The sequence below is a fragment of the Balaenoptera borealis genome (genome assembly GCF_965194805.1).
Source record: "Balaenoptera borealis genome assembly, chromosome: 1".
In the NCBI taxonomy this organism is placed as follows: domain Eukaryota; kingdom Metazoa; phylum Chordata; class Mammalia; order Artiodactyla; family Balaenopteridae; genus Balaenoptera; species Balaenoptera borealis.
The window spans coordinates 31,759,861-31,787,658 of NC_138860.1; the positions used below are offsets into that span (position 1 = coordinate 31,759,861).

Here is a 27,798-nt window from a genome sequence, read left to right on the forward strand (position 1 = left end):
GCCCTCCGTCTGCACTGGCTTCCTCCACATGGCATCAGACATGGTCACAATCATTCTCCAGTTGAGCTGAGAATCCAAAGGAAAGAGAAATATTCCCTCCCCCATCACCAGTTAGAAAAAATCCCAGAAATTCCACTCCACATAGAAAGGCATAAAAGCTTCCTGCACTCTTTAGTTCTTATTTTAAAGTCCCCTCCCCTTGACCAAAAAAAAAAACAGTAGGAGAGAATTTTCTTAGATCTCTTCTGAAATGTAAAGTGAAATCACATATGAACAGATTTAAGTAGAAAGTCAAATCCGTTTCATTTAATGAATAACCTATTCAGTATTCATTTGGATGATACTACATATGAAAAGTGCTGATCCAGGCACCCTGGGGAATAAAAGCTGTGTTAATCAAGTCAAAGCATCTTGGTTTAGTAATTACCTTTGCTATTAAAATTCAAAATGGATCCCAATTAGTTAATTTGATTTTCCCCCATCTGCAAATATTAAGACACTGAGAAAATTTTATTTATCTTTCTCTCTAGCCTTACCCACCCTGTGCCAAGATTTCTAATACATTTCATTTTTCTAAAAAATGCAAATCCTCTTACATTGCAAATGATCCTCATAACTTGTCAGCCAAAACAGGATCAATTTTCTTACCTCCTTTACCCATAAATTAAGCCCTGAACATAAAATTGCATTATTCATGGCTATTTTCACTCTAGCCAAGAATCAAAGTTAAAAGCTATCACTGGTCCCCAGAAAATGAAGCTATCTGGGTCCAGCTATCACTGGTTCCTGAATCATGAAAGGGAGAATTCATGATGTTTACTTACATGCAAGACTAAAAAGGAAACTTCCCAGTAACCTCAGAGCCAGTGGCCAGGCTGCTGGAAGACTACTTGAAACAACACTGCCCAGTGGCTTGGGTCTTATATAGAACTTCATGAAGATGATATGAAATGCATGCATATTGAAATAATCATAGAAATGTAGAGCTAGAAGATAATTTATGGATCATTTTACTTCTATGACACCATAAATTGTGGATTTTTCTAGAACTTTTCTAGAATTTTTCTAGAAATCTTTTAAATTATTTTAAATCTTAACCAAAAAACTTACTGTTAGAACTTTCAACTATCTTGTCTTAAAAGCATTTTTTTACATGAACTAGAGATTCTTATTAAAGAACTTTAAGTAATTAAACCAATGTAAGCAAGAATGGAAAGTTCACACCTTAGAATCTTTTTTATTTTCTTTATCAAAAATTAGCGTGAGACAACTGAAAAAATAGCAGACATTGGAAAGTACGATTGTTTCATTATTAGTGATCTTTCACTTGCCTAATTTTAAAATAGCCACCTCAGCCATTATTTCAGAGTTCAGAGGGTTATGTTATTTAATTAGCCTCAAACGCAACTAGTAGTAGTTCATGCAGGCCTTTTCTGTTTCTTCAGTGGAAATTAAGTCTCCTTATGTTCTAGGCACTATGCTTTTGTCATTCTTTTCTTTCATGATACTTATCGCAGTTTTAATCATGTTTATTTGTGTGATTCTTGTGTAACCTTTAGGTTGTGAGTTCCAATGAAAGAGGAAGCATACCTATTTTTGTTTATGTCTATATCCCTAATGCTTAGCATTATGTCCAGCATATAGTAGGTGTTCAATAAACGTTGAATAAATGCCAAAAGGAAAGAAAAAGAAACAGTCCAATCCATTTAGTTCAGTCCTGTTAATAATTAATTCACAGCATATGTGCTACTCCTTGGGTTGAAATGTATGCTCAGTAACAAGAATTGAGTTTCATGAGACTGGGACTATGGCAAAGGAGGGAAGATTGAAGGACCTACCAAAGATAGTCTGAAAACCAAGTCAAATATGTTAAAGATGGGCTAAGAGCAAAATAGCGGGGAGTCACAAGGAAAAAGGGCCCAGGTATAGAGCCAAAAGGTTAACATTAAGAAGAGGTGGAGTCCAAGTGAAAACAGGTCAGTTAACAAAACACATTTGAATTTAGAGTTACTGGTAAGGTTGGTGATGGGCCTGAAAATTGGCTTGGTTAAGCATCTACCCTCTGCTGATTTCAATAGTTTCTTTCCACTATTTGGTAACTTTAATTCTGTGGGGCTCATGAAACTTTATCATGTCCTCATCCTTCATCCTCATGTCCAAAGAAAAAGTGCTGAGTAGCTACATTAAGTTCTTTATTTTAAAGTAATAATACTTTGAATTTAAACAAAAAATTAATTTGGCCTCTTCCTTGAGTTGACATGTGAGATGTCTCACCTTCAGTTGGGAATAAATTTTTGTCCCTTTAAGTCCCCAGATCTTTATTTATATATACTATGGGTCTTTCTCAAAATAGAGCATTCCTAAATAGCAGGTTTAACCTTTTGACAAAATAGTAAAGAAGCACTGGGACATTAAGAATTTCAAAGATGTGCAAAACCTTAGGGGTCACTGATGTTTGCAAATGGCACCCAATGGAACCAAATGACAAGGCCAGTATTGTAAGGTAAATAACCCAATTTTGAGATGGGAAAGTAGGAGCACTCTGGAGTGTCTTTATCGTACCATCAGAGACCAAATCAGCAATGGAATTCTTAACTTAGTTTCTCTCCTTAGTACTCCATTCCTTTACTATGTAAAACAATCAGATTATTTTTACGCTTTTTTGGCTTATTACATTTTTATTCTATTCTATATCCACCTCTATTTTATTCTGAAATCACTACGTATTAGATGTTGTGTTGTGTTGTCATTCCCCAACTTAGTAGTCTCAGCCCACCCCCACACTTATCACACTAAGCTAGTTTTTTTCATATAATCAATTATCCTGTCAGTTAATCTAACCACGTATTTTTGCCAAAAAGCTGTGCTTCTATTTTACATCCATATTTGTGATAGCATTTACGATAGCAGTGCCTTTTGAATTTTGATAAGAAGCTTAATCCAATATGCAGCAAAGCTTTGAGTTACCTTACTGGATATATAACATGAAACTACCGTTTAGAAAGTCTGTGACTATAATGGTATTTTGTCCTAACATATTTTGTTTTTATTTTAATATAGTCTGTCTATGGTCTTCAAAATGATATTAGAAGTCACAGTCCTACCCACACACCCACACCAGAAACTAAACCTCCAACAGAAGATGAGTTACAACAACAGGTGAGTCAACCCATAATAATGGTTTACAGGGTACATGGGTTACAGAGTAGCAGGTATGAAGACCAGATGTTGATGTTAATAGTAGGTATTTTAAAAACTGATTTTTAGGATTGACTGTTTCATATAGATTTGTAGTGAAAAGGTAATTTTAAGATATGTAGTCACTTGAAAATGTATCAGTATATGGAGATAGTTTTCAAAACTCTTCACTCTTTAATTCCCCAAATCCTTTTTCCTCTAACCAATTTCTAAAAATTACACACACTGATTTATAGGTGCCTCCATTATTAAGAGTTATTTTATACTCCAGAACTCTGTCTTAAAGAATGAGAAGACAAGAGGTTGGTGACATTAGATCATGTGTTTTCCACCTCCAGTCATGTGACATATCTTCACAAAAGAGTGCTTAATCTTGTTTCTGCAGTACTGATATCTATAAGCCTCTTGAAGTTTTCCCTCATTAGCACTGACGAACAGTCATGGTATGTATTGTTTCTTGTTTCATACATTGATCAATAGCGTTGGCTCCAAGTAATATTTCAAAGCGAACACCAAGGGTCTCATATCAAATCAAAGTTAAATCTCTTGGTTAGTTAGGTCATGGGACTTTTTCTCCTTTTGCTTATTTTCCCCTAATATTTTATTGTAACATGGTTTATCAATTGTGTAATACATACTTTTTCTACTATATTTATAGTCACCATGAAGGAAAAGTAATTCAGAGAGTTTTAAATTTTGCACGTGTTATTATGTCCATGTGAGAATTTGTCCTGAAATGTTGATAAAATTATTCTTAAAACAAATATCACTGATGCTTTTGTTGGGTTAGTATTAGGAAGTAGGGTTTATTTTGAAATTATAGTAGCGAATAACAAACACATTTATTTTCTGAATTTAATGTTTGAGGGAGAAATGATTCTGATTTGGATAAATGCTTAAAATTTCTACAACACTTTAAAAATAAAGTTACATTTTGTTAAAGCAGACAGAATGTTCAAATTCACTGCTGTTCTAAAGCAATACTGGTTATGTTTACATTCAAACAGAGTTTAATTTTTTGTTAACTCTTTTAAAGCCCTCATGTTTGATTTTTTCTACAGACTTTGAAATTTTACTGGTTGAGAACATATTCTTGTTTAGAATTGCTGTCTATCAGAATTTAGAGCTGAAAATTGTGAGAATGTAACTACTTCTTAATCTCTTTTTTCAGATAAAGTATTGGCAAATACAGTTAGATAGACATCGGTTAAAAATGTCAAAAGTTGCTGATAGGTAAGTATTGCAAGACACCCATATAAATAAAAAAATTTTCATATGACAATTAAATGCGCTCAATATGGTAAGAGAACTGGTGGGAGGAGAATTGTTATAAATAATTGGAGCCCTGTAAGAATTATTATTTTCCTTTTCCTTTTTGAACATGGAAAACTTTCAAAGAGCTCTTTTGTTGTACTTCAAATGACAGAATAATCATTATTATCTTAGGTCTCTAGAGGTCCAGTCTTTGTGCAACCAGAATCAAACACAGATGATAATTCCAAGGAGTTGAATCTTTTCACTCCTGCTAGGAGAAATGAAACTTTCAATTTATTAAGTTACCTTTTGGCAACTTAGAGGCTCTCTGTAAATTCGTCTTAACATTCACACTACTCAGTTATTTTATGACTCCAGAATTTGAATTAAACTCAGATTTTATATATTTTCCTATTTTTCATTTAAATCTGTTTTTAAGGCGTGCATGTTCTTCACTTTGGGGCATTGCCAAATCTTACCTCTCCAACTTTTTTCCTCTCCTTTTTCCCTTTAGTTTTTTTTTAGATACAGATTTTTTTTTCAAAAACTTGTTGTCAGTGATTCCCCCTTTACCTAATTCCTGTAAATACTTTTGACAAAAATTTTCCATTTAACCCCTTCTCCAAGTTGAGCTAAACTTCTCTGTTCTGCTGTGGGTGGGCTAGTTGACCAAGGATTGGAACTGACCTTTAGCACTTCCTTTTACACACTGACCTCTTCCATTTTGCCTCATTTTAATGGAGGGATATTAATTCATATTGCTTAGGCATGGGGAGAGATGGAATCCTTAGCCATATTTGTCTTCCAAGAAGCACAATAAGTTGATGCATTAAAGTTATTGAAACATGAAAACTGCTACTGGATTTCATTCTATAAGCAAGCAAGGATTCCTTGGCCAGATGTTTTTATATTGTGTCCCTTACAAAGATCAGATAAAACCTCAGCCAGAAAACTAAGGAAAATGAAAATGTTTCTTTCTCTCGAGTCTGCTAAGTTACACGGAACAGTATGTAGAATATGACCCGTTTCTTGTGCCACCTGACCCTTCTAACCCATGGTTGTCTGATGATACTACCTTCTGGGAACTTGAAGCAAGGTAAGTGACATTTCCTGTTCCTTCCAAATATTTCACTTATTTCAGGGTTTGAGTGAAATAGGAAGAATCTTATGGCTGACTAATGTAAAAGTAAGTTTACTCTGTGTCTACATTAGCCATGATATAAAGCTCTTGTTCAAGGTAATGGTTTTTGAACCTTAGATATTTGCATTTCTATTAGATTTGCATTTCCAGAAAGAATGGCACAAAAAATTAGAGGTGCAAGCGTTTCAAGGTAGACTAGTCAGAGTTAGGGTCTTTAGTTCTTAAAATTTAGTTCATTGTTTTTAGCTTCCTTGAAAATCTGCATAGCCACAAAAGCCCATCTATTCAAGTAAAATGAATGCTACATCCATAGTTACTTAAGCCCAATACAAGTATGCCTTTATAAATTCAATTTTAAAACAAAATGAATTTACCAAAAACACTCTAAGAGAAACTGACAAGAGACTGACTTCTTAAGAAAACCAAAGCACAGTTTAAGACTCCCTGGTCTCTTTCATCAGCCATATAAGGGAAGAATTATATCATCAATCTTGATGGAGTCATAAAAAGATCATTGCATACCCCTTTACAGAGTGAGGATTTAGTATTCTGCAGCACTCCTCTAGATTGCATTTATGGACCTTCTCTTCCATCCAGTGGTTCTTAAATGCTTGACAAGTACAGATCTCTTCATCCATTAAATTCTAGATTTTATACATGTGAAAGTTGGAACCCCAAAATGTTGTGACTCAACCAGGACTAGGTCACACATTTAATCAACAGCAGAGTCATAAACCAGGATTTAAGTCTTTTGAGTCTCAATGTATTTTCCTCCAATACAACCTGCCACCATGAGACTTCATTGTGTAGTGGTTAAGAAATTGAGCTCTGGGGTCAGAATGTCTGGAATATTACCTGTTCAACATTGGCAAGTTATAACCCTCTTTCTGCCTCAATTTCTTCATTTCTAAAATAAGAATTATAATAGGATCTGTCTCATAAAGTTGCTGAAAAAATTTAAAACAGAGAATCCATCTCTTTGCATCTAATGCTTAATAAATGTTAGACTTTATTATTAATACCTAACTTTCATCCCATGATAATTTCATGCAGATCCATCAATCAGAGATTTTTTTTTCTGAAAAATTTTTTCTGGAAATTAAAAGCATATATGATTTTGAGGGGAAATATAATAGCAGAAGATAGAATTTGTAATGAAAGGAATATATTTGGCTTTGTTTTATCTTCTATAGCAAAGAACCAAGCCAGCAGAGGGTAAAACGATGGGGTTTTGGCATGGATGAAGCATTGAAAGATCCAGTTGGGAGAGAACAGTTCCTTAAATTTCTAGAGTCAGAATTCAGCTCAGAAAACCTAAGGTAAACCATGTTGTTTGAATCTTATACTATATGCAAGAGAGACCTACCTGTGATGAGTCTGGTTATTTTGCACTTGATAGACCAGTTACTATCCCACCAACATCATGATGATGATATGGGCCCATTAAATTTCTGCCTCCTGATGGAAGAAGAAAAGGTAATGAAGGCAAAGCACTTTGTCCAACATTATCCCTTCCTCATAAAGGTTTATTTTACACTGTCTCCTGATCTTTTAACTATGTAAATCTGACACATTTGAAATGGCCTGCATAAAGAAGTGTAACACTTAGACTAGTATTTGGCAAAGTGTGGAATCATTGATAATATTTATGCAGTTTAATTAAAATATCACCTATTTATCAATATTGGTCTTCTTTGTATATTGCATCTCAAGTAAGATCTAGAAAAAGAGATTGAGTGCTTCTATAAAACTTGAAACAAAACTATGGAGTACATTTACTTTGTACACTTAAAAACAGCTTCAGGGCAGTTGAGAGCAGCACCTCACTGAGCCCTGCTGGCGGGGTGTGCATCTTCCCATCTGTTGTAAACAGCATCCTTACATATTTTTGAAACTTTTCTGACTTAAGAGGCACCTGGAAATTGAATTTTTAAATGTGAGACATTGGAATAGATTTTAATGGCTCTAAGATCACTGAAGTGAGTGATAACTTTCCACTACATAAAATGGTTTTTCTACAAGCTCTTTCATTCATTACTCTTTTGAAACTTAACACCCTAATTTACTTTCCCATGGCTTATGCAGTCCTGTGAAATTCATTTACAGAAAGGCATCAGCATTCATTTATTTTCACTGGAATTAAGCAGCTCCAGAAATGTCACATTCTTTTCAGGAGATTTAACAGATACCAATACCAAACCATTCAGAAATACATAGAATTTTGACAGATGTCCCATGGATTAAGCAAGTTGACCACAGACAGAGTCTGGAGGAATTTAATTATATGTGCATGCCTGTCATGGATTGTTGGAATGCAGCTTCCTATTCTCTTTCAAGTTTATGAGAACACTTGTTGACAGGGCTTTCACAAGGTCTGCAGTTGCTAAGGATTTTTATTGGACCTACTAAATAACATTTTCTATCCTGAGGTCACATTATCAATTATTGAGTACAGAATGCATAAAAATAAAGCAGAGATAAAGTCTATTTTTAGCCTTTTAGTGGATGGGGAGGTGAAGTTTCCTCTAATTCTCTTAAGTTTTTGAAAAAATGCTGACATCATGGGTTTCATGATGAAGAAATAAATAAGCAGTGCCCCACCAGTATCACCTAATCAAATAAACATCCTTCCTGCTCTTATTAAAAGTACAGCCTAGTGGTGAATACAGAGAAGAAAACAGATCACAACACAAAATCATGGGTATTAGATCAGAGAAATACAGAGGAATGGCAAACCCAGAGGTGGAGATCAGTAAAGGCATCCTAAGGGAAACAGCTTCTAGGCTTGGATGACAAGGAGATAACCAGGCAAAAAAGGAAGAGAGAAGAAGTTTGGGGCAAAAGAAATAGAGTGTGCAAACTCTGTTTCATGAATGAAATTGAATCACTGCTGTTTTCTTAATCCGTGCCTTAACTATTTCTTATCTCAGTAATTCTATGCCACACTAGATTGCCTGATAAGTAATTACATATAAGAAATATTACATATTTCATTGTGTGAAAATGTATAAATATTATCCAAAAGGCTTTCTGTCCTATATTTTAAAAATACAGAATAGTTAATTTGAAGTAGTCCCGGCCCTAGTTCTATAGGGCTTGGATATTTAATATTTTTATGGCAGAAACATTTAGTTCTGGAAAAGGTAAATGGTTGCATATATTTTTGCAGTCTAGGATCTCCCTTACTCCATTTCCTCCTTTAATTTAAATGGCCACATGTATATGTCTTTTCCTGCTGTGTTAGGAAAACAGGGACTGGATATCCCAAGAATCAGAGGTTATATAAAAATATTGCAAATAGACAGCAGACATAAATATCTACCAAATGCTATCTTAAATTTGTGTCTAAACTGATCATTTGGAAATAGATTTATTACAAGTGTTTAATTAGCGCAATTTCTTAAATCTGAACTAAATTGCTTTTAGAGTCCTTTTTCTTTGTAAGCATTGTAAATGCTAATAAATCCTGTTAATTTTTTTTACTGCATGTTATGTTGAAATAAAAAGAAAGTAAAATTAAAAAAAGAAATATTATATATTTCATATATAGTCACATACATATTTCTTGAGTATATACCATAAGCTTGTTATATGTTTCCATACTAAGGATTGATAAATATAGATATAATTCTTGAATACCTTCTATATGCCATAATATGCTTTATATTCACTACTTTTATAAGTATGCCATGCTGTATTTTGTATTTATTATTTCTGATTATCATTCATCTAATCATAACTTCAAAAATGAAATGTAAATATTCTTGCCCCATTTTACAGGCAAGCAAAATATGACTGGGAGAAGTTAAGCATCTTTCAGAATCAGATTACTAATAATTGGCATCCTAGGCTTTCTATAATCCAATACCAAGCTACTGTGCACTGCTCCCACAACCTGAACCCCCTGCTTCTGCCTAGGTATCTGGTGTCACAGACCGAGGGAGACAAAACAGTCAAGTTAGCCAGCAGGGCTAATTACACCTAAATAAGTTTCAGTACATCTTATTTAGCATCTGCTACTTAGGGAAGTGTGGCACTCATATGAGCATTTTCTTCTAGTATTGAGACAGAAACAATAGTCAAGAAAAACTGCTTATTGATAAGTACTTATTCCTCAAATATAACTTCTGCTCTCCCTTGGTGTATTTTTGCTCATTCCTTTCTCAGGTAAAGCAGAGTAAGTACTAAGTAAATGTAATAATATGAATGTTATATGAGTGCCTAAAAATATGTCAAGCACTTCAAAAGTGCCCTTTACATAATTTATCTCATTTAATCTAATGGAAACCCAGTGAGATAGGCATTAGCATTCCATTTTACTGATGACAAAATCAAGGCTCAAAGACATTAAGATAATTCCTCATAGTCCAGCTACCATATAATAAGGGGCTATAATAAATAGCCGGTGCCCTTTACATTCTACTAAATTATTACAATGACTATGCTGAGGGTAAGAAAGGCAATGATGCTTTTAAGGAGGCATTCAAGAGAGTGGTTTTGAGCATGTCATCTGCTGCAGATCTGGGGGCAAACCATAGCTGTGGCACTCACAGTGGGTAACTTAAATAAGTGACTTATCCTTCATATCTTCAGTTTTCTCTAAAGTGGGGGAAATATTAACACATACCCTATAAAGTTGTAGGGATTGCATGAATTAGTAGAGCTAAATCACTTAGAATAGTGCCTGCACTTACTTATCAGTGTAGGTGCTGTTAGTATTACCTCCTCAACCGTTTGATATTTCATCCGTAATTTCAAGTCTATTTAAGATGTCACTGCATCTGTACAGCCTTCCTAGAACTCCCTTTTCCAACCCAGTCCTTGCCCCAGCAGAGGGGCTCCTTCCTGCTCTGCATTCCCAGACTGTCTGGTTTGTGCTATTCCTTGAGAATCTCTCATGTGCTTCCTTGTATTATGGCCATTTGAATGGTGTATCTTTGCTAGGTCAAGGACAAAGACATTCTTTTTATCTATGTGTTCAAAGAGTGCTGAAATGAACCTGAATGAGCATGAATTATAACACTTATGCTCCCTCAGATTGCACCTAGCATTCCTATTAGATTGCACAGTGTCAGAATCTGTTCTGTTTTTTTGTTTTTTTGTTTTTTAAAAAATATATTTATTTATTTATTTTTGGCTGCGCTGGGTCTTCGTTGCTGCGCGCGGGCTTTCTCTAGTTGCGGCGAGCGGGGGCTACTCTTTGTTGCAGTGCGCGGGCTTCTCATTGCGGTGGCTTCTGTTGTTTCGGAGCACTGGCTCTAGGCACGCGGGCTTCAGTAGTTGTGGCTCGCGGGCTCTAGGGTGCAGGCTCAGTAGTTGTAGCGCACAGGCTTAGTTGCTCCGCGGCATATGGGAGCTTCCTGGACCAGGGCTCGAACCAGTGTCCCCTGCGTTGGCAGGCAGGTTCTTAACCACTGTGCCACCAGGGAAGCCCCAGAATCTGTATTTTAAAAGGAAATGGTCTTGACCTTTCCCTTCTGAAAGCAACCCATGGTAGTTTCATGCTTAAAGCATTGTTCATGTTGGATTATCTACTGTTATCTATCTACAGGAAAATGGTATCTAGAAACTGGAAAATTACTAGGTTGAGTAATATTTGATATTCTAATTGTAGCTCAACTACTTTATTAGTTATTTTTGAACTTTCATTAATCCACAAGTTAAAACGTAATAGTTATGAAGGTACTGCTTATCCCCTTCTACCTTTCTTAAGACTCTATGGCCTGTAGTGACCTTCACCTCTGTGGTCATCTTTTCCATTTCATGATCACATCTGGCCCCTGTTGAGGATAACGTAGATCTAGTACTTCCTTTTTCAAGTATCTTTTTTAAATTTAAAAACACTATATGATGTGTTATATACATATTCATTTTGTCATCATTTCTAGGTCTAACCAAAAAGACATAATATAGAGCAAAATTTTAAAAAATGAAACCCATTAATAGAATGTGACTTCTTATTAGACTTTGCTATTTGCTTTTATCAAGCAAAACATGTTCTGGTGTTCTTTCCTTTCAGAATATACTATATTCTATACAGAAGCATATAAAATATATTTTTATATTTAGCAGTGAGTCAGTATTATTTTTTTCCAGAACTTCTGAATTGTTATAATGCCTCTGCAAATTTAAGTCTTTGAACAATTACATGTGAAAGCTTGCTGCTTCTGTCATTTCATAACTCTCTGAATTAAATCGCCTAAAATTAGTTACTTGCCCTCATTTCTCCAGCTAGGGCATTTTCTAATCTGTGTCCAGGCCTCTTTTAATTCCAGTAAAGCGTCACTGTAATTCCCTTACCTGGTAAAGCAGAAAATCCTCTCCATACTAACCCTCATTGCTCAAATGGACAAAAGATCCAAAAGATAGAGTATGTGGCATACTTTATCCCCCCCAATCAGATGATCCGCGTCACTCACCTTAATGCCCTTCAAACTCCTCTTCCTTTCTAATAAATGGTTATTTAGCAGTGCTCCTTTGTTTCAGTAAAATTTAAGGTTGTATAGAATCAGGACCCTGGCAGATCTGTTTTTAACAGAGAACATCTAAAAGAAATAGTTTTCAAGATTTCCTTTCCCCAAATGTTATATCTTTGAATACAACTAATTAAAAAAATCGGTAAAGGCCTGTTTCTGGAAGCTCTCAGAGAAAATGAGTTCATTATTATGCTTCATTGTGAATTGTATGATAGGTCAACATTTTAAGAATTTTCAGATTATGAGACATTGGAGTAAATGCTTGGTGTCACATTTTGCATAGATTCTGGCTAGCAGTGGAGGACCTGAAGAAAAGGCCTATTAGAGAAGTCCCCTCTCGAGTTCAGGAAATATGGCAAGAATTTCTGGCTCCAGGAGCCCCCAGTGCTATTAACTTGGATTCTAAGAGCTATGACAAAACCACACAGAATGTGAAGGAGCCCGGGCGATACACATTCGAAGATGCTCAGGTTGGTACATAGATGGGCCTCACATTGCGTCTCAAATGTTCTCCTGAGAAGTTGAAAGTTGGGATACTTCTATTTTATTTTCATTGTAATTGGCGGTTATGTCTAATATTTTCAATTTAGGTAACTGTATGTAAAATAACTAATTGATCTCTAAGAGAACAGAGATGCTTTAAAATGAGTTTTTAAAGCCTGGGAATTTTTGTAAATTTGAATGTTTTTACATGAAAATTTCTTGAAGGGGAATATTTTAAATATTTGAAAACTTTTTACTTTATTTTCTACTTTGTCACCTCAGTAACATGTATTTGAACTCTTTAACTTGTCTTCCAATGAGGAGATTCTAAGATTCTGACATTCCTAAATAATTTATTATTACGGATAGTCAGAACTAAACTAAATTAGCTTGAAGTTATGTAAAACTCAAACCACTTTTGTCTCTGATAAAATGAAATAGTAAATTTAGGCATTTATTATTTTTCCAAGTTAATTTTTTAGTCTACAAAAAGAAGAAAAAAAGAAATTGATATTAATATTAACATCCTAAGACAAAGTTTTATGAGTTTTTTCTTTTTTTCTCAAACTGGGTGTAATTGCCTCCTTAGAAGCAATTTGAATTTCTACTTTTTCTAAAAAAATATTGTGCTCAATAGGAAAAATAAACATGTAATGAGAGGATATTATTTCCTAATGATGTGTTGAAATTGGCTTTTAAACCAGAACATGCATGCTTCATAATTTCTTAAAACCTCTTTTAGAGAAGAATGTTAGCTCTAGAAAGTATCTTGTTTTTTAAATAACTACATTACTAAAATAAGATATAGAAGATGAAGAATAAGGTACACAAATTTCCTTTCTTATTTTTACTCTTGGTAGAAAATATATTTATCCTTGGCTTTGGTTTATAAAGAAATGAGCCACTGTGCAGAAAACTAACACAGGTTGAAACAGCCAACCAAAAACCCATTCATTCACCCTGGCTCTGCCATGGTCTTCTATGTGGAAATAATTACATTCTGTGGAGACACATGAGAGAGAGCAGGATGAAAATTCTGGCTCTGTTGCTTATTTCTCTGCTGGTTTTTCTTTCTTGCAGTTCAAGATAAACTTTCAAGCATTTTTCTGGAGCCAACAGCGTGTAAAATATTTGAAATTACCTTCCCAAAATCTTAATATTAAAAAGAACATTTCTTTGTTATCTGTGTCATTGAAGAATATTCTTGCTTATTGGGTCTTCCATAAAAGGAAAAGGCATGATTTTCTATAGAAAACACTACTACCTGACCGTAGGCTTCTTTTTTCAATCAACCTCAGATATTTAATTCCAGTTTTTTGTAGGCTTTTAAACCATATATTCAAAAATATAATAATAGAATTTCCTGCTGCTGTTTAAGAAGAGATGCAGTGTAATAGGAAAGCAGATTCTGGAGCCAGATTGCCTGGGTTTTAGTCTGAGCTTTGCTCTGTGACCTATTGCAAGTACTTCACTTCTTCATGCTTCAGTTTCTTCATATTTAAAATAGATATAAAAATGGTTACCGACCTTGTTGAGGTTTTGTGAGGCTATAATTAACTAATATAGGCAAGCACTTAGAAGTGTACCTGGCATATACTCAAGCATATTTGAGCACTTACTATGCATACCCTTATACTTTGCTAAACATTTATCATTCCTCTAATCCTGACAATAACTCTATTTTATAGATTAGAAAATTTAGACTCAGAGAAATGAATAAAGTGGTCAAAATTTACATTTTGTAAGTGGTAGATCTTGAGCAAGATAACATCTGAATCCCAAAATGATTGACTTCTAAATAAGACATTGCCTCACTTTTCCAACAACAAATTCTGATACAGTTCCAAATGTACCATACTTTTGGAGATGAACCTTAGACTAGATATTGAGACTTAATCCAGAACGTCTTTAAGTGGATTCACAGTAACTACAAATTATCGCTGGTGTGTTTAAGACCAGGGAAACTGAGTCATTTCTTAAAATATATATTTTCTCCAAACAAGAAGAGACTGGGACATTCTGGATACTCTCAAATGGTTCAAAACTCTATGTCTAACAGACTGGAATGAACAAGGAGCATTTATGCTCCCCTAGAGTGCAATAAGCTAAAGCAGAATCTCCCTAGATAGGGCCAACACTGAATTGGATGGATACATTTTTTTCTTCTTTGTCTACCAATATTCATCATCAAAACAGAACATTGCAGACTGATTAGGATTATCAAATATTTACCTAATCTATCTCTGAATAAGTCAAAACATGCACACAAATTGGGAGGTTTAGCAATTAAATATCACAAAATTTATTTTTGGACTTGTGCTCTGGCCTAAAGTGGATGTAGATGACAGTTTTCACCAAAGAGATGATTCATTTGGGAAGTCTGCACCCTCCAACTACATATAAATGCCAAAGGTTTCTAGAATGATTATTGAATCTTGACTTCACAATATTCTCTTTTGGCCTAGAGTAATCTTAAGAGATAGCAGATTTATTTATATTCTTAAATGATCTATGTAAATCAACAACTTGATTTGAAATTACTTCATGACAATCTGCTAACTAAATTCCATTTTTTTTTTTTAAGGACTGGATGTGGTTTACCTCCTCCATAGCTCCCAAACCAGTTTAAACATTGATCCTTGAATAAAATAATAAATTTGAAAGTCTAAATGTTCTATAAGCATATAAGGTATTCTCATCAGTATTATCATTATTATTTTTAGCTGCTTCCAGATTTGTTTTTGAACCAAATGTTGTATTCTTATCACAGTACTTGATTTTTCCTGAGAAATAATAAGGAAGCACCTCAACCATTATTTCTTTTTAGGAGCACATTTACAAACTGATGAAAAGTGATTCATACCCACGTTTTATAAGATCCAGTGCCTATCAAGAGCTTCTACAGGCAAAAAAAAAGGTATTGGTTCTTTGTGAACTTTTTTGACCTAGTTCTCAGTTGTAATTATTTGGAGTAGTTACCTCTGCTGGGCCCACAGTATTGGACAAATGGTAAGTGAATATACTCCAAGACCCTCCCCCAAACCTTTGCATTTTATAAGGGCCATTTAAGTTGTATGGGTTTCCGTTTGTTGATTGCTTATTTTCTTCTTTGTTTGTTTGTTTCTGCAGATGTTCATGCTTTACAAAGTTTTTTAGACGCCGTTTTCATGTTTCATGTTAGTCTTCTGTATGCCAGTTTAAGGAAATAAAAAATTACAATAAAGAAAGGAGAAGAACAATGTCATCAGATCAAAAACTTAAAGAGGGTTTTCCTTGTCCAGTAAGCTAGAATGTATGTTTTGGACCATACGCTCCATAACTCATTGTTTTCAATGATAGTTGCCAAAATGCAGTAATGTTTGCTTCTACATATTTTCATTTGGCATTTATTCTGAGTTACTTAGTATCCCTACGATGAGGTTTCATACCTAAGATGATAGCCAAGCACATTTCGAAGAGGTGCAATAGGTTACATTGTTCAATTAATGTTTATAATCAAAGTCTCACTGTAAATAACACCTTATATAACCAGTATAACAAGGAATGGAAAATCTGGATGTAAACATCAACATCATTCATTATTTTGTAATGTTAAAATAGTCCATAGCTTCTTGAAATTCTGAGATGAAATTATAATTTTGTGTAATTCTTGATCATCATTTAAGCTAATGGTATTTTTCAAAGTCCATTGACTTTGCAACGGGAATAGATACTCTGTAGTTGCACTGTCCAGTACAGCAACCACTAGCCACATGAAGCTGTTTAAATTTAAATTTAAATTAGTTAAGGTTACATAAAATTCTACTCAAATTTCTAGTACTCAATGGCCACAGCTAAAGACTTCTGAAATATTAGTATAGAATGAAATTTCCATGCTTTCAGAAAGTTCTACTGGACAGCAATGCTCTACAGAATTAATGATGTTATCAACAGAAATTTAGTACCAGTAGAAAATTATGAGGAAATTCTGAAGTTAAGCCACTAGATTTTCAAACATTTAGGCTTTGAAAATGTTGGCATAAAACCTTAACATATCTACTTCATTTTAGTGTCATTTGATTTTGCTTGAAATCACACTATTTTGTTTGCACAAGAAGAGTTTTGGTGTTCAAAGTAAAAGCACTAATGCAAACAGAGCCCATGTCCTGTGACAAGAGGCCTTCTGTGGCAACTCTCCTGTCTTCCTGATCCCTATGATTTAGAACATGAATTTGGTGTTGCATCATTTCATCACCCTGTCTTTTTCTGCTGTTTTTCTTTCTGACTTTTCCTTTCTTTCTTTTTCTTTCCTTCTTTCTTTCTTTCTTTCTTTCTTTCTTTCTTTCTTTCTTTCTTTCTTCCTTCCTTCCTTCCTTCCTCTCTTTATTTCTTTTGTTCTTTCTTTTCTTTCTTTCTTTCTTCCTTCCTTCCTCTCTTTATTTCTTTCATTCTTTCTTTTCTTTCTTCCTTCCTTCCTTCTTTCTTTCTCTCTCTCTCTCTCTCTCTTCCTTTCTTTCTTCCTTGCTTGCTTGCTTGCTTGCTTGCTTGCTTTCTTCTCTCTCTCTCTTTGTTCCTTTGCCCCATCCAACCCCACACATGTAAGTCGGAATACTCAATGGATCGCAGAACTTCTTTTGAAACCTTTGCACAGAATGTGGTAAGTTTTAATTTTTAAGGAATTACAAATCATTAAGTCCAACTGGGAAACATTCCCAGTTTCAAGCCCCATCTTCCAATTTGCATCCTTTGATGTAACAGCAAAGGTATTTATTGCCTTTATTCAAATTCAGAATTTCCTGCTTCCTACTTATCTTTCTGTCCCAGCACTTCCTGGAGTAGATAAGATATCTCACGTGAAAATCTATATGTATCAAACTAAGGCTTGGAAAGAAATGTGTATTATGATACATAAAATGAAGAAACTGTTCTTTATATTTTAATTTTTATTCTATGTATCTCTTTCTTTATTAAAGATAGTGCATGCATTTCTATACTCTTTCCCTTAGCTCTTCCTAAGGCTTAAAAGATTAAGAACAATGAGGGTTCTGTTCTTTCTACTTTTGCAGGGAGAAAATGACTTATTGAACAGTTTAAAGCCAGACTCAGTATGAATGGGGGTCGGCGACAATATATGCCCCACCAAAGACCCAGTAGCATGCCTTTCTTATTTTTTATTTTTCAGGAAGGTATTGAAAACTATTGCATAAATCATCCAGGAAACCAGTAGTTTCCCTACCAGTGTTTTCTTAGCATCTTTCCATGTGCTTAAGTGATATATTTGTTTGTGGGATTCTTTTTTTTTTTTCTTTCTTTTTTTGATATTGTGCCAGTGCCTTTGGAACTTTCTAACATTGTGTAAGCTCAAACTAAAGCCTTCAACACATTTATTTTTATAGGGCAGAAACATCCCTATTTTCCCATGCCATAAAAACTGTACACCAACACTGAGGGCCAGCACTAACCTGTTATGAAAAGAGGTAGAAAAATCTTGGTTTATACTCAAGTTTGTCTGCATTGTCTGTTGAGTTGTGTGGTCAGCTCCATGCTGCTGCTGCTGTGGGTGTGTGTTGTGGCTTTTGCTGTGATGGCCAGTTAAGTGGAGTTATGTGTGTTGAAATGTAAGCAAATTGGATTCAGCAAAAGTATGTTTTTTGTTTTTAGTTTCCTTCAAGGATCCTTTCAGTGGGGAATGTTAATCAGTTCTTTTTATGAATTCCTAGTTGTGGCTGTGCCCAGAGTATTTGAAAGATTTTAAAAAGCAGTGTATACTTTGAACACTCAATGTGATTGCACAAATTAAAGGGCTGGAAAATGAAGGTCTCCAGAAATTAATCACACTATAAACTTCCAAAATTGTGGCTGGATCTTTTGGAATCTCTGACCTTTAATATAAAGTTTTCTTAAGCATGCCTCATAAGTCACCATGGGAAGATAAAGACAATGTTAAAGAAATGCCTCAAGATTTTGCTGGAGGAAGTCGCCACAGGATATTGCACAGTGTTCTGTGTATTGTTTAAGCATTGTTTCAAATTCATTCTCTTCTAACATAACGCTGACAGAATATTGTTCTTGAGATTGGATTGGAAATTTCTGTGATATAATTAAAAACATATAATGCAAATTAAGGAATATTGAAAGGGGAAGCAAAATGCTTGTCTTTCCTCCAACACCATCCCCAAATCTCACCAACTTCCCCAATTCTTAAAGTAGTACCACATTGTAACTCATTGCAAACTTTAAGAAAGGATCAGTAGGAAATAAGGGAAGAGAGAATTAATCATCTACACCTTCAACGAAAATTTATACACCAAGTGCCAACTATACTGCAGACGTTGCTATGTCTTAGGAAAAAGACCTTAATTGCTAAGGTACATAATGATATAAACAAAATGTTATGTTGTACAGGAGAAAGATAAACTATTTCAACTTGTATTAGGGTGGATAGGGAGGGTCCATGGGTAATGTGAGAATTCTCAGAAGTTATATTTAATTGGATAAATAGGATTTCATTAGGCCAAGAAAGGCAACCATCCTTTTAAGAAGAAAGGGGAAAAAAGGCTGGGATTACTGAAGAAAGAGAAGTTGAGTAACATTCATACCATAACACATATATACACACAACATACTGATAAATTTCAGATAACCTTCAGACACAATTGTTTAGGGTTAATCCTTTTCCATCCAGGAAAATAAAAAGTAATGTTTTTTATTGAATATTTTGTTTTGGTAGTACTCTAAAGAAATGGAGTAAGAAAATTAGAAAGACTCTCTGATTTCCCCAATAGATTATGAATGATAACATTTATTTAATTAGTTATGAGAAATAAATTTCTATCCTGAAAATTATTTATATACAAAAATTTAAAATATTATACTGTATATCATTAAGTCTTATGATGGTTAATTTATATTTAAAGTTCCCTTTAACTTTCTGTTTTCATTTATTTTTTTATTTCCCCTTGGTTCAGTGTTCCTCCATAATATGATTACTTTTAGGGTCAGAAGTTGTGTTAGCCACTTAACATAATACATTTTATGCAATACCTTTATAGGATCAATAAAATGATTTTAACACAGATAAAGAATGAGTGATTTTATTATCAGATAGACATAATGGAGGAAAGACACAGTTTAAATAAACATTTTAAAAGAGTTCTATGTGCAGGTTGCTCTGGTAAATACGGGGAGGCTACAACATAGAGTATCCAAGAAAGAAATGGACTTGGGGAATTACAGGTAAATAAGTGTGTAGACTGTAAAAGGAACTAGGAAAAGTGAGATAATGATAATAACTCACATTCATTGAGTGCCTGCCATGTGCCAGGCTCTGTACTAGGCACTTTATATTATCTAATTTAATTTAATCTGAACCTACAAGTTAGGTAATATAATACTCATTATTTTACCCATTTTACAGGTGAGAACACTGAAAGGTCAGAGGAGTTACTTAATTTTCCCAGAATCATACAGTTAGTTAAGGAGCTAGCACTAACCCCAAATTTATTTTGTTCCCAAATTCTTTCTTTCTACACAGATCACCTTGCTCTTCCAACGGTAGAAGACAGATAAATCTTTCCATTTGATGATAACCTCCTCTGGAGTCTGAGTCCATTTCCGTTAGTGTTTATTTGTAGAAGTTTATTTACATTTCAGCATAGTTATTTTTATAACCTGGCTTATAAAAATGGCATCACTGTTTTGTTTCACACAAGAGTCAAAAACGTTTTGCTTGACAGCTCCTCCTAATACCATTGGAAATCCCATTGGTTACTGAGGTTAATAAATTCTTGCAGGCACTTTAGAGAATAGTTATAGTAAACAGCTAACAGCTGCATAGCATTTTACAGTGTTACAAGGACGCTCATTACTTTTTGTTTGTATTTTTGTTGTTGTTCTTTACAAACACAATTATCTTGGGAGGTGGTCAGGTAGGTGTTACCATCATTTCACAGATAAGCAAACTGAGGACTAGTGAGGTGAAGTCATTTCACCAATATTAATCAATTGTTGAGTGTTAGGGCCAGGCCTAGAAGCAATGTTTTCTGACTTTAAATTCATTACTTTATAGACTACTCATTTTCTTCTCATTATACCCGACACTGGAGGGATAAAAATAACTCACATTTGTGTAATACCTTCACCTTGGCTTGTTGTCCAAGAAATCTCATTTCTTATCGTTTACTTTTTTATTATTTTCCTTGCCATCAGAGAATTTTCTTCAGGTCTTTCAAGGGTTGCTGTGTCCTCTCATGCCTTTAAATGTTATTCTTATTAAGTTGATTTCATTCTCTTCTGACAAAGTTCATGTAACGGTTGTTTTCTTTCCAACCATTAAATTATCGAAGCATCTGTCTGCCATATAAACCTTAAGGGAGAACAGATAGGAAATAAGAGGAGAAACAAAGTAGGAGGACTGATCATCTACACCTTCAATCAAAATTCATAAATCAAGTGCCAAATGCCAACTGTATTACTTATTACCTCTTCTCCTTAATTTGCCTTTGGGCTACAGAAGTAGAAATGAGAATTAGAGAATGTTAATGTTGAACTTCCAGGAACTCACCTAATCTAACCTCTTTTGGAGAAAAATTTTACCCTATCTCAATGAAGACAATTTACTGCAGAGCCTTAAAAGAATCAACATACAAGATATAATGACCACTTTGCTCTCCCACCCCCTCTCCTCCCGTGTACTGATGCTAGTGCGTTGGGCTTGTAAGGTATCCTCTCAAGACTGAAACAAATTACCAGAAGTTTTGGAAACTGTGTGAGAGAATTTTAACAAAAGGACTGAGTTTGCTCTGAAATCAGTTGATTTTTTGCAATCAAATCTGTATTTAACTGTATAAATCATTAGTAGACGTATTGATAAGAACAAATGTAAATATAAATCCTATAACTTGTTTGGAGTATTAAAAGTGAGAAAGATACAATATGCTTAGTTCTTTTAGAATGTTCTTTTTGGTTAAATCTAGTTAAATTCTTTTTCTAAGCCCATCATGGAGTTCCTAGTTAATACACCTTATGCAGATTTTATACAAGCAGCAAAATGTGGTTTAAAAAAAGCCCAGACCTGGAAGCCTGACATGTTAATATTAGGTCTGAAACCCAGTCTTACACTTTTCTTGCTGTATGAATTTTTAGAAATCAGCTAAACTGCTGAACCTTAATTTCTTCATCTACAATTTCTCTAGCCAGAAATAGCTCTAATCAGTACTTGTGCAAAATAAATAAATAAATAAATAAATAAATAAATAAATAAATAAATAAATAAATAAATAAAATAAACTTAAGAAATACTTTAATTATGCTTTTGAAACATGCTTTATTTACTTAAATTGCATCAGAAATATCTTCCAGGTCATTTCATATTCTTCTACATGATTATATGTATTGACTGCGTGAAATTCTTCTGAATGGATATACCTATAATGCATTTTTCCATTCCTCTATTGGTGGACATTTATGTTGTTCCTTATTTATTTCTTTCTTTATTCATTGTCATTATAGCTCAAAGTGTGGTAAACATTCTTCAAGTTAAATATTGATTTTTTTCTCATACTCATAAAAAATTGAGTTGCTTTGTTAAATGGAATGCAAAATTATGAAAGAAAAGATGTCTATTTATTTTTCTCTCTCTTATCTTTACTTTTGCCCTAATGCAAGAGATACACTAGAGGGAAAAATAACTTATCACAGAAGACAGAAATCAGAGTTCATATTCTTGATTTCCAAAACCACTTGTGTTACACATTAATAACAGGCTTTCTTGTCAATTAGTCCTCAATCTCTGAAGAATTACAATGTTTTCTGGGAGCCTTACACTTTTTTTTAAGACGCTGTCAAAAACACTATGGATTATTTCTAGTCCGTGGTCAAGTGATTTTTAACTTGGTTTTATTAAATGTGAAATCTAGCATGAAACTTCCTCTGCATACCATAACAATCACCATGACTGTACACCGAGACTGCCCTCTCCACCCAGTATAACCCTATGAATAATACAGATTCCAGGTTTTGGAAGTACAGCCTCACACCAGCTATGGAGCAATACTACAAGAGTGCAATGCCGTGTCAAATCTACTCATGCAGACCCCTCAACTGTGCAGTTGAGCTGGACATTGGTTCTCTTTAGGATTGAAACATGGCATTCCTGGTTTAGTGCTCTAGACTTTGCTGTATGGGCACATTAGTGTAGATAAGCTGTTGGAAAGGATCCTAGAGCCCCTAAAAATAAAATTTATAAACTTGCCACTGGGTTTGTTCACCATGAATAATACCAATATAGAAAATTGACTGACCTGGTAATCTATGTTCCACTCATATGCTACATTTTTATCATTTTTTTATATATTATGTTACTAGTTCCTAGATTATTCATTCATTCAACATATATTGAGTTTTGACTATATGACAGGTGTCAGGGAAGAAGAAATTTTCTTCTACCCTTCTAGGTTCTTCTGGCTGGTCTAAGAATTAAATTGATATGAGACAGAGAAAAATCAAAAGTTTAATAATATGTATACATGGGAGAGGCCCAGGAAAACTAACTCATCAAAATGTCTGAAACTTTTAACTTAAATACTATCTTCAGGTAAAGACAAAAGAGGATGTTGGGGGTAGTGGTTTGGGACCTCAAAGGAGAAGAAGGCAACTGACATGGAGATGGGAAAGCAAATGTTTGGTAGGACATGCAGAAACAATGGGACACAAAGAGGAATTTTAACAGACTTTCCTACGTTTCTCCCTATCTCCTTGCCTAGTTCATATTATAGTTATCTATGGTGATTGCTCCCTTCCTGGAACAGGTTCTCTATCTACATTCTTTAGGCAGTCAGGGGGAAGGTCAAAATTTCTTCCTGGGTATTTTGGGCCTTGGTTATTTTCAGTTTGAAACAATCCACATGCCAAAGAGACATTTTGGGGTGGCAAATTTTGCTCCCCTACACAGGTTATGTGCTACTCCTTTGTGGTTAAAAAGACATCCTGTTCTTACTTTAACTTCCCTTGATATCAATTTCTACCACAATGAAGTCAGAAAGGGCATTTTCTAGATTGTATTTATGCTAATGAAGTTGCACTATAGTTAGACCTCCATGGAGTTAATGAGATCCTCGATTCACATAAACATCCCTCATAATGAAGCAGATCATCTGCTTCACATAAATATCCATCATGATATAAAAGCAGTTTAGAAACTGTGAGAGGGAAGGTTTTGATTTTATATTTGTGCACCTGTGAATTTACCCTAAGGAGAACTTTGTGCATATTCTTTTCTGATTGAGTGCTATAGTTATTGCTTGAGGTTATAGGTATATTCATATAGAAAACCATGTTAGAAAACTCCTAGAGCACCCTAAGTAAATATAATTTATAAACTTGACATTGGGTTTCCCTAGCATAGATATTAAACCATAAAGTGAGTCTGGTCAAGAATGAACTACGTTCTCCTCTTTCTTCTCTAGTGGACCTGAAACTCATCTCATTTATTATTTTGTAGTTGGCATATATGGCTATCCATCTTCTTTTATTGAAACTGCTTTGTGGTGATAACTTGCCTGAGAAAGCAGTTTTAGGTTCCCTGCAGCATGATGTAAATTGATTGGTGTGAAATGTATCAAACTATGTAGGCTATTTAGTTTGGCCAATATATCTTTATTTTCCCCTAGTGGCATCATTAGTTCTTAAGTTGCCACTCAAGTTCTATAAACTATAAATTGTATAGTGGTTTTTGGTCAAAGAGCATCCAGTACAACTCTGGAGGCTCCTAAGGAATGTTTTGAGGCTGGTGAGTAGACAACCCCCAGTGGTAAACTTCCCCCTTTGCTGCTATATATGCCAGAGGCAGAAGTTTCAATAGTATTTCCCGAAGCACTGCTCTGATGTACCCAAGGCCTTGGGTTGAAGCCAGTGGTCATGAGGCCCCAGCTACCTGCATAATTGGAGACCACCCTGGGGGCTCTACTTAACAATTTTATAACCCAGTAGTACCCATGTGTCCAAGCATTATTGGATTCTTTTATCCAACAATAAAAAAAATACTTATTGAACACCTATTGGGGGTCAGGCACCTTCTCCCTAGTTAAGAATACATAAATAATAAAAAATAATAGGAAGCTAGTAGGTAATAATAATAAGTTAATAATAGTAGTAATGACAAATATAAATAATAATAATAGTTAATAAGAAGAAGAAATAATAGTCACTAACATGTATACCTTAGTCGGTTCATTCTTCTCATGAAAGTTAACTGTTCAATGAACAGAACTAGTTTCCTACCAGCTTCCCGTTAGCTTACCTCATGTGAATCATGAAAGTTTTCCTTAAAGCAACACAGAGTAGGCAGGAAGAAGAGTGAAGCTTAAGCAAGAGATCTGCTTATTAAATAGTTGGGGTAAGCAGCCCTGAAGGAGAGAGAGAACAAAGGTAGAACCAGAAAGAGGGTCTAAGGACATGACAAATTGAGTTGTGTTCCAGGCAAGACTGCCATGGAGACTTCCAGTTAGAGGAATATAGTACAGAATAAGGTAATCAAAAAGATAGCTCATAATCTGGATCCAAACAATGGGCCATTTTATATATGCAGAAGATGAAGGTGGAAGGCAAGTTAGGAGAACCTAGAGATAAGAGGACATGATAGGATCAGTAGCTACTATATTAATTCATATTTGATGATAATGCCAAGAACTTGGGCAATGAGATAGAGGAAGTAAAGGAGGAAGAGTACAACTTTTAGCACCAGTATATTTACATATAGGCTACAGTATTTTTGAGCTAAGTTTACTGGGAGTGTCGATAGTAGAAAAATAAACTTCAGACTGTCTCAATTAGGAATTGAAAGAGTTATATAATAGTTAATAAATTATTTTACATTATCACTTCTATTTTATTTGACAGTATATGAACTTGAAGTTTTACTCAACTATGACAAAAAATTGTAGCTGAGTGAAGCAAGAAGATGGGGAATATTTGTGTATGCTTGTGTACATTACAATATTTGTCAAGTACTTGAAGACAGTCAACTATCAATCTCAGTATTGATCTCAATTACCTCACTGAGTTAAATAGAATTTAATAGAATTACGTACAGTTAAATAGAATTTCATCAATAGTCTGAGGACAATACATTTGCATATTCTTTTTATAAATGTGTTTTACATAGCTAGGAAAAATATAAATGGAACTTAAGTTGATAAAGATTGGGATTATTATGTCTAAATTTAATTTCCACTAAAAATACATTCATATGTTAATTATATCTAGATATGAAGTCACTTACTAAGCAACCCCATATCATCATCAAGCCATCTCATTTGCCGTTTTCCATTCTAAAGCCACGTGTCCCATTGTATGTGTTCATTAGCATTCCTTTATGAAACACTTTTCAGAAAAGAAAGCCATTTTTATATTTATGACCAGCCATGGGTGTGAATTTTACTTTTCCATAATTTATGCTAGTACTTGGAGGCAACAACTCTAAAATGGGTGATTTAAAATAGCTAGACAATAGACATCTTTATCTAAATTGCATACATGTTTATAGACTTAGATATATTTTGTTTATAAACAAACACACTGCTGTGTTTTCTTAAGTGTTTGGCAGGTACCATAAGGCAAGCCCAGATTGGGCAAAATCCCATATCCTCTGCACTGTGCATCACATTTTGATTGCTGTTTTTGTCACTGTTGTTTTCCAACGTCCAGAAGTTACCATTATTAAAATAAGCTTGTGGTCATTATTGGAAGTTTAAAACACCATTTCTAAATTGCACTGACCATTATTTCTGGAGAACAAAAGATCAGCCGTCATTTTTTTTGGTCATCAATTCATTCCAATTTACTTATTTTGGTGTTAAAGATTTTTCTTTCTATTTCATCAGCAATAGAAAAATTACTCGAAAGACATGGCTGATGTAAACAGGGATAACGAGCACCCATTATCAGGATTGTTCACTTGAAATATGCATATTAATATCTAGGAGGAACATACTTCCAATACCAGAAAGAAAAGACTATTGGGAAGTCTTTATCTTTTCTAATTCTAAAAGTCTTCAAAGGACTTTTGGGAGACATTGAAAATGATGAATTTTTGGAGTCTCAAAATTGAAAAGGGATTTAGAGGCATCAACTTCCCCAGGTCCAATCCCCAGCCATTGCATGAATCTCCTCTGTAGACTCAATGACAAGTATGCATCCAGCATTTGCTGGCCTATAAGTTTCAGAGATGTGGTACCTTTAGAACGCAGGGGTAGTCAATTCCATTTTTTAGAATTTCATTCCTTATTTTCAGAATAATCTACTTTTTTGTAACATCGGAGTATTGATCCTAGTTCTGTCTCCTGGAGCTAGGCAGAATAATACAAACATTCCAGTGGCTCTAGACACCTGTTGAATTACTTGAAGGTGTAATTATATCTCCTCTCAAGTTTTGTTTTTATTTCCATTAGTTAAAATCTAGTTCACCGTTTTTCTGTATGGTTCAACTATCCATATCCCATATCTCAAAATAACCAGGGGCTTGGAAAATGCAGATTCCTTGACCTTATCCCAGATAAACTGGGTTAGAATCTCTCTCTCTCTCTCTCACACTGTTTACAAGCGCTTCAGAATTCAGTTTAAGAACCATGATCTAGTTAGCAGCCTGACTTCTCCTTACCAAAGATCAGTGGTTCTCACTTCCTCACTTTAGCTGCAGCAGAATCATTTGGAGAACTCATAACACAGATTGCTAGACCTCACCTCTCTGAAAGGCTAAGTAGTTTTCTGGTAAGATCCAAGAATTTTAATTTTTTAATAATTCTCAAGTGATATTGATACTACCAGTTTGGAGGCAACACTTTGAAAACCACTGCCCTAGCCTAACAGATTCCCTCCACTCTCCCCACTGATAGATGCCAAGGGCACACCTAGTGTCACATCTGAGAGGCTGGCTACTCTCCAGTTGTGCTCACACATTTTTGCAAGCAGCATTTGAATTACATGGATGAGTCAATTGTGTTTGTTCCCATAGCTGTTTACCATAATTGAACTGATAGTAATTACATAATTTATTTAAATGTCATATAAGCTGCTGAAATTTGAGTGTGAAAAGAAAAGGTTATTTCTATGAAAACTAAGCTGAACACTTAACAAGACTTAATAAACTTGCCTTAAAATTACCATCAAATTAAATCTGAGTGAGCCTTGCATTGGGAAAGTGGGCTTCTAATGTTTTCTCATTCAATAATCTCATGTTCTTACACCACCTTAATTGCTCACCTCCTATAT

The 27,798-nt window shown here is 34.5% G+C and overlaps 1 protein-coding gene across 7 annotated transcripts in view; it reads left to right on the forward strand.

The window, feature by feature from the left end:
- Nucleotides 1–27,798, forward strand: part of RGS7 (regulator of G protein signaling 7) — a 600,338-nt gene that overhangs the window by 557,932 nt on the left and 14,608 nt on the right. For 3 of the 7 annotated variants that reach the window (XM_082340984.1, XM_082340980.1, XM_082340982.1), the window contains 7 exons: nt 3,061–3,159; nt 4,370–4,431; nt 5,438–5,548; nt 6,787–6,912; nt 12,353–12,539; nt 15,380–15,469; nt 17,928–18,008. In XM_082340984.1, coding sequence (XP_082197110.1) covers nt 3,061–3,159; nt 4,370–4,431; nt 5,438–5,548; nt 6,787–6,912; nt 12,353–12,539; nt 15,380–15,469; nt 17,928–18,002 — 750 coding nt within the window. In that variant the 3' untranslated portion in view covers nt 18,003–18,008. Of the gene's footprint in view, nt 1–3,060; nt 3,160–4,369; nt 4,432–5,437; nt 5,549–6,786; nt 6,913–12,352; nt 12,540–15,379; nt 15,470–15,681; nt 17,148–17,927; nt 18,009–27,798 lie in introns of those variants that run through there. The other 4 variants (XM_082340986.1, XM_082340985.1, XM_082340981.1 and 1 more) reach the window with 2 other exon arrangements.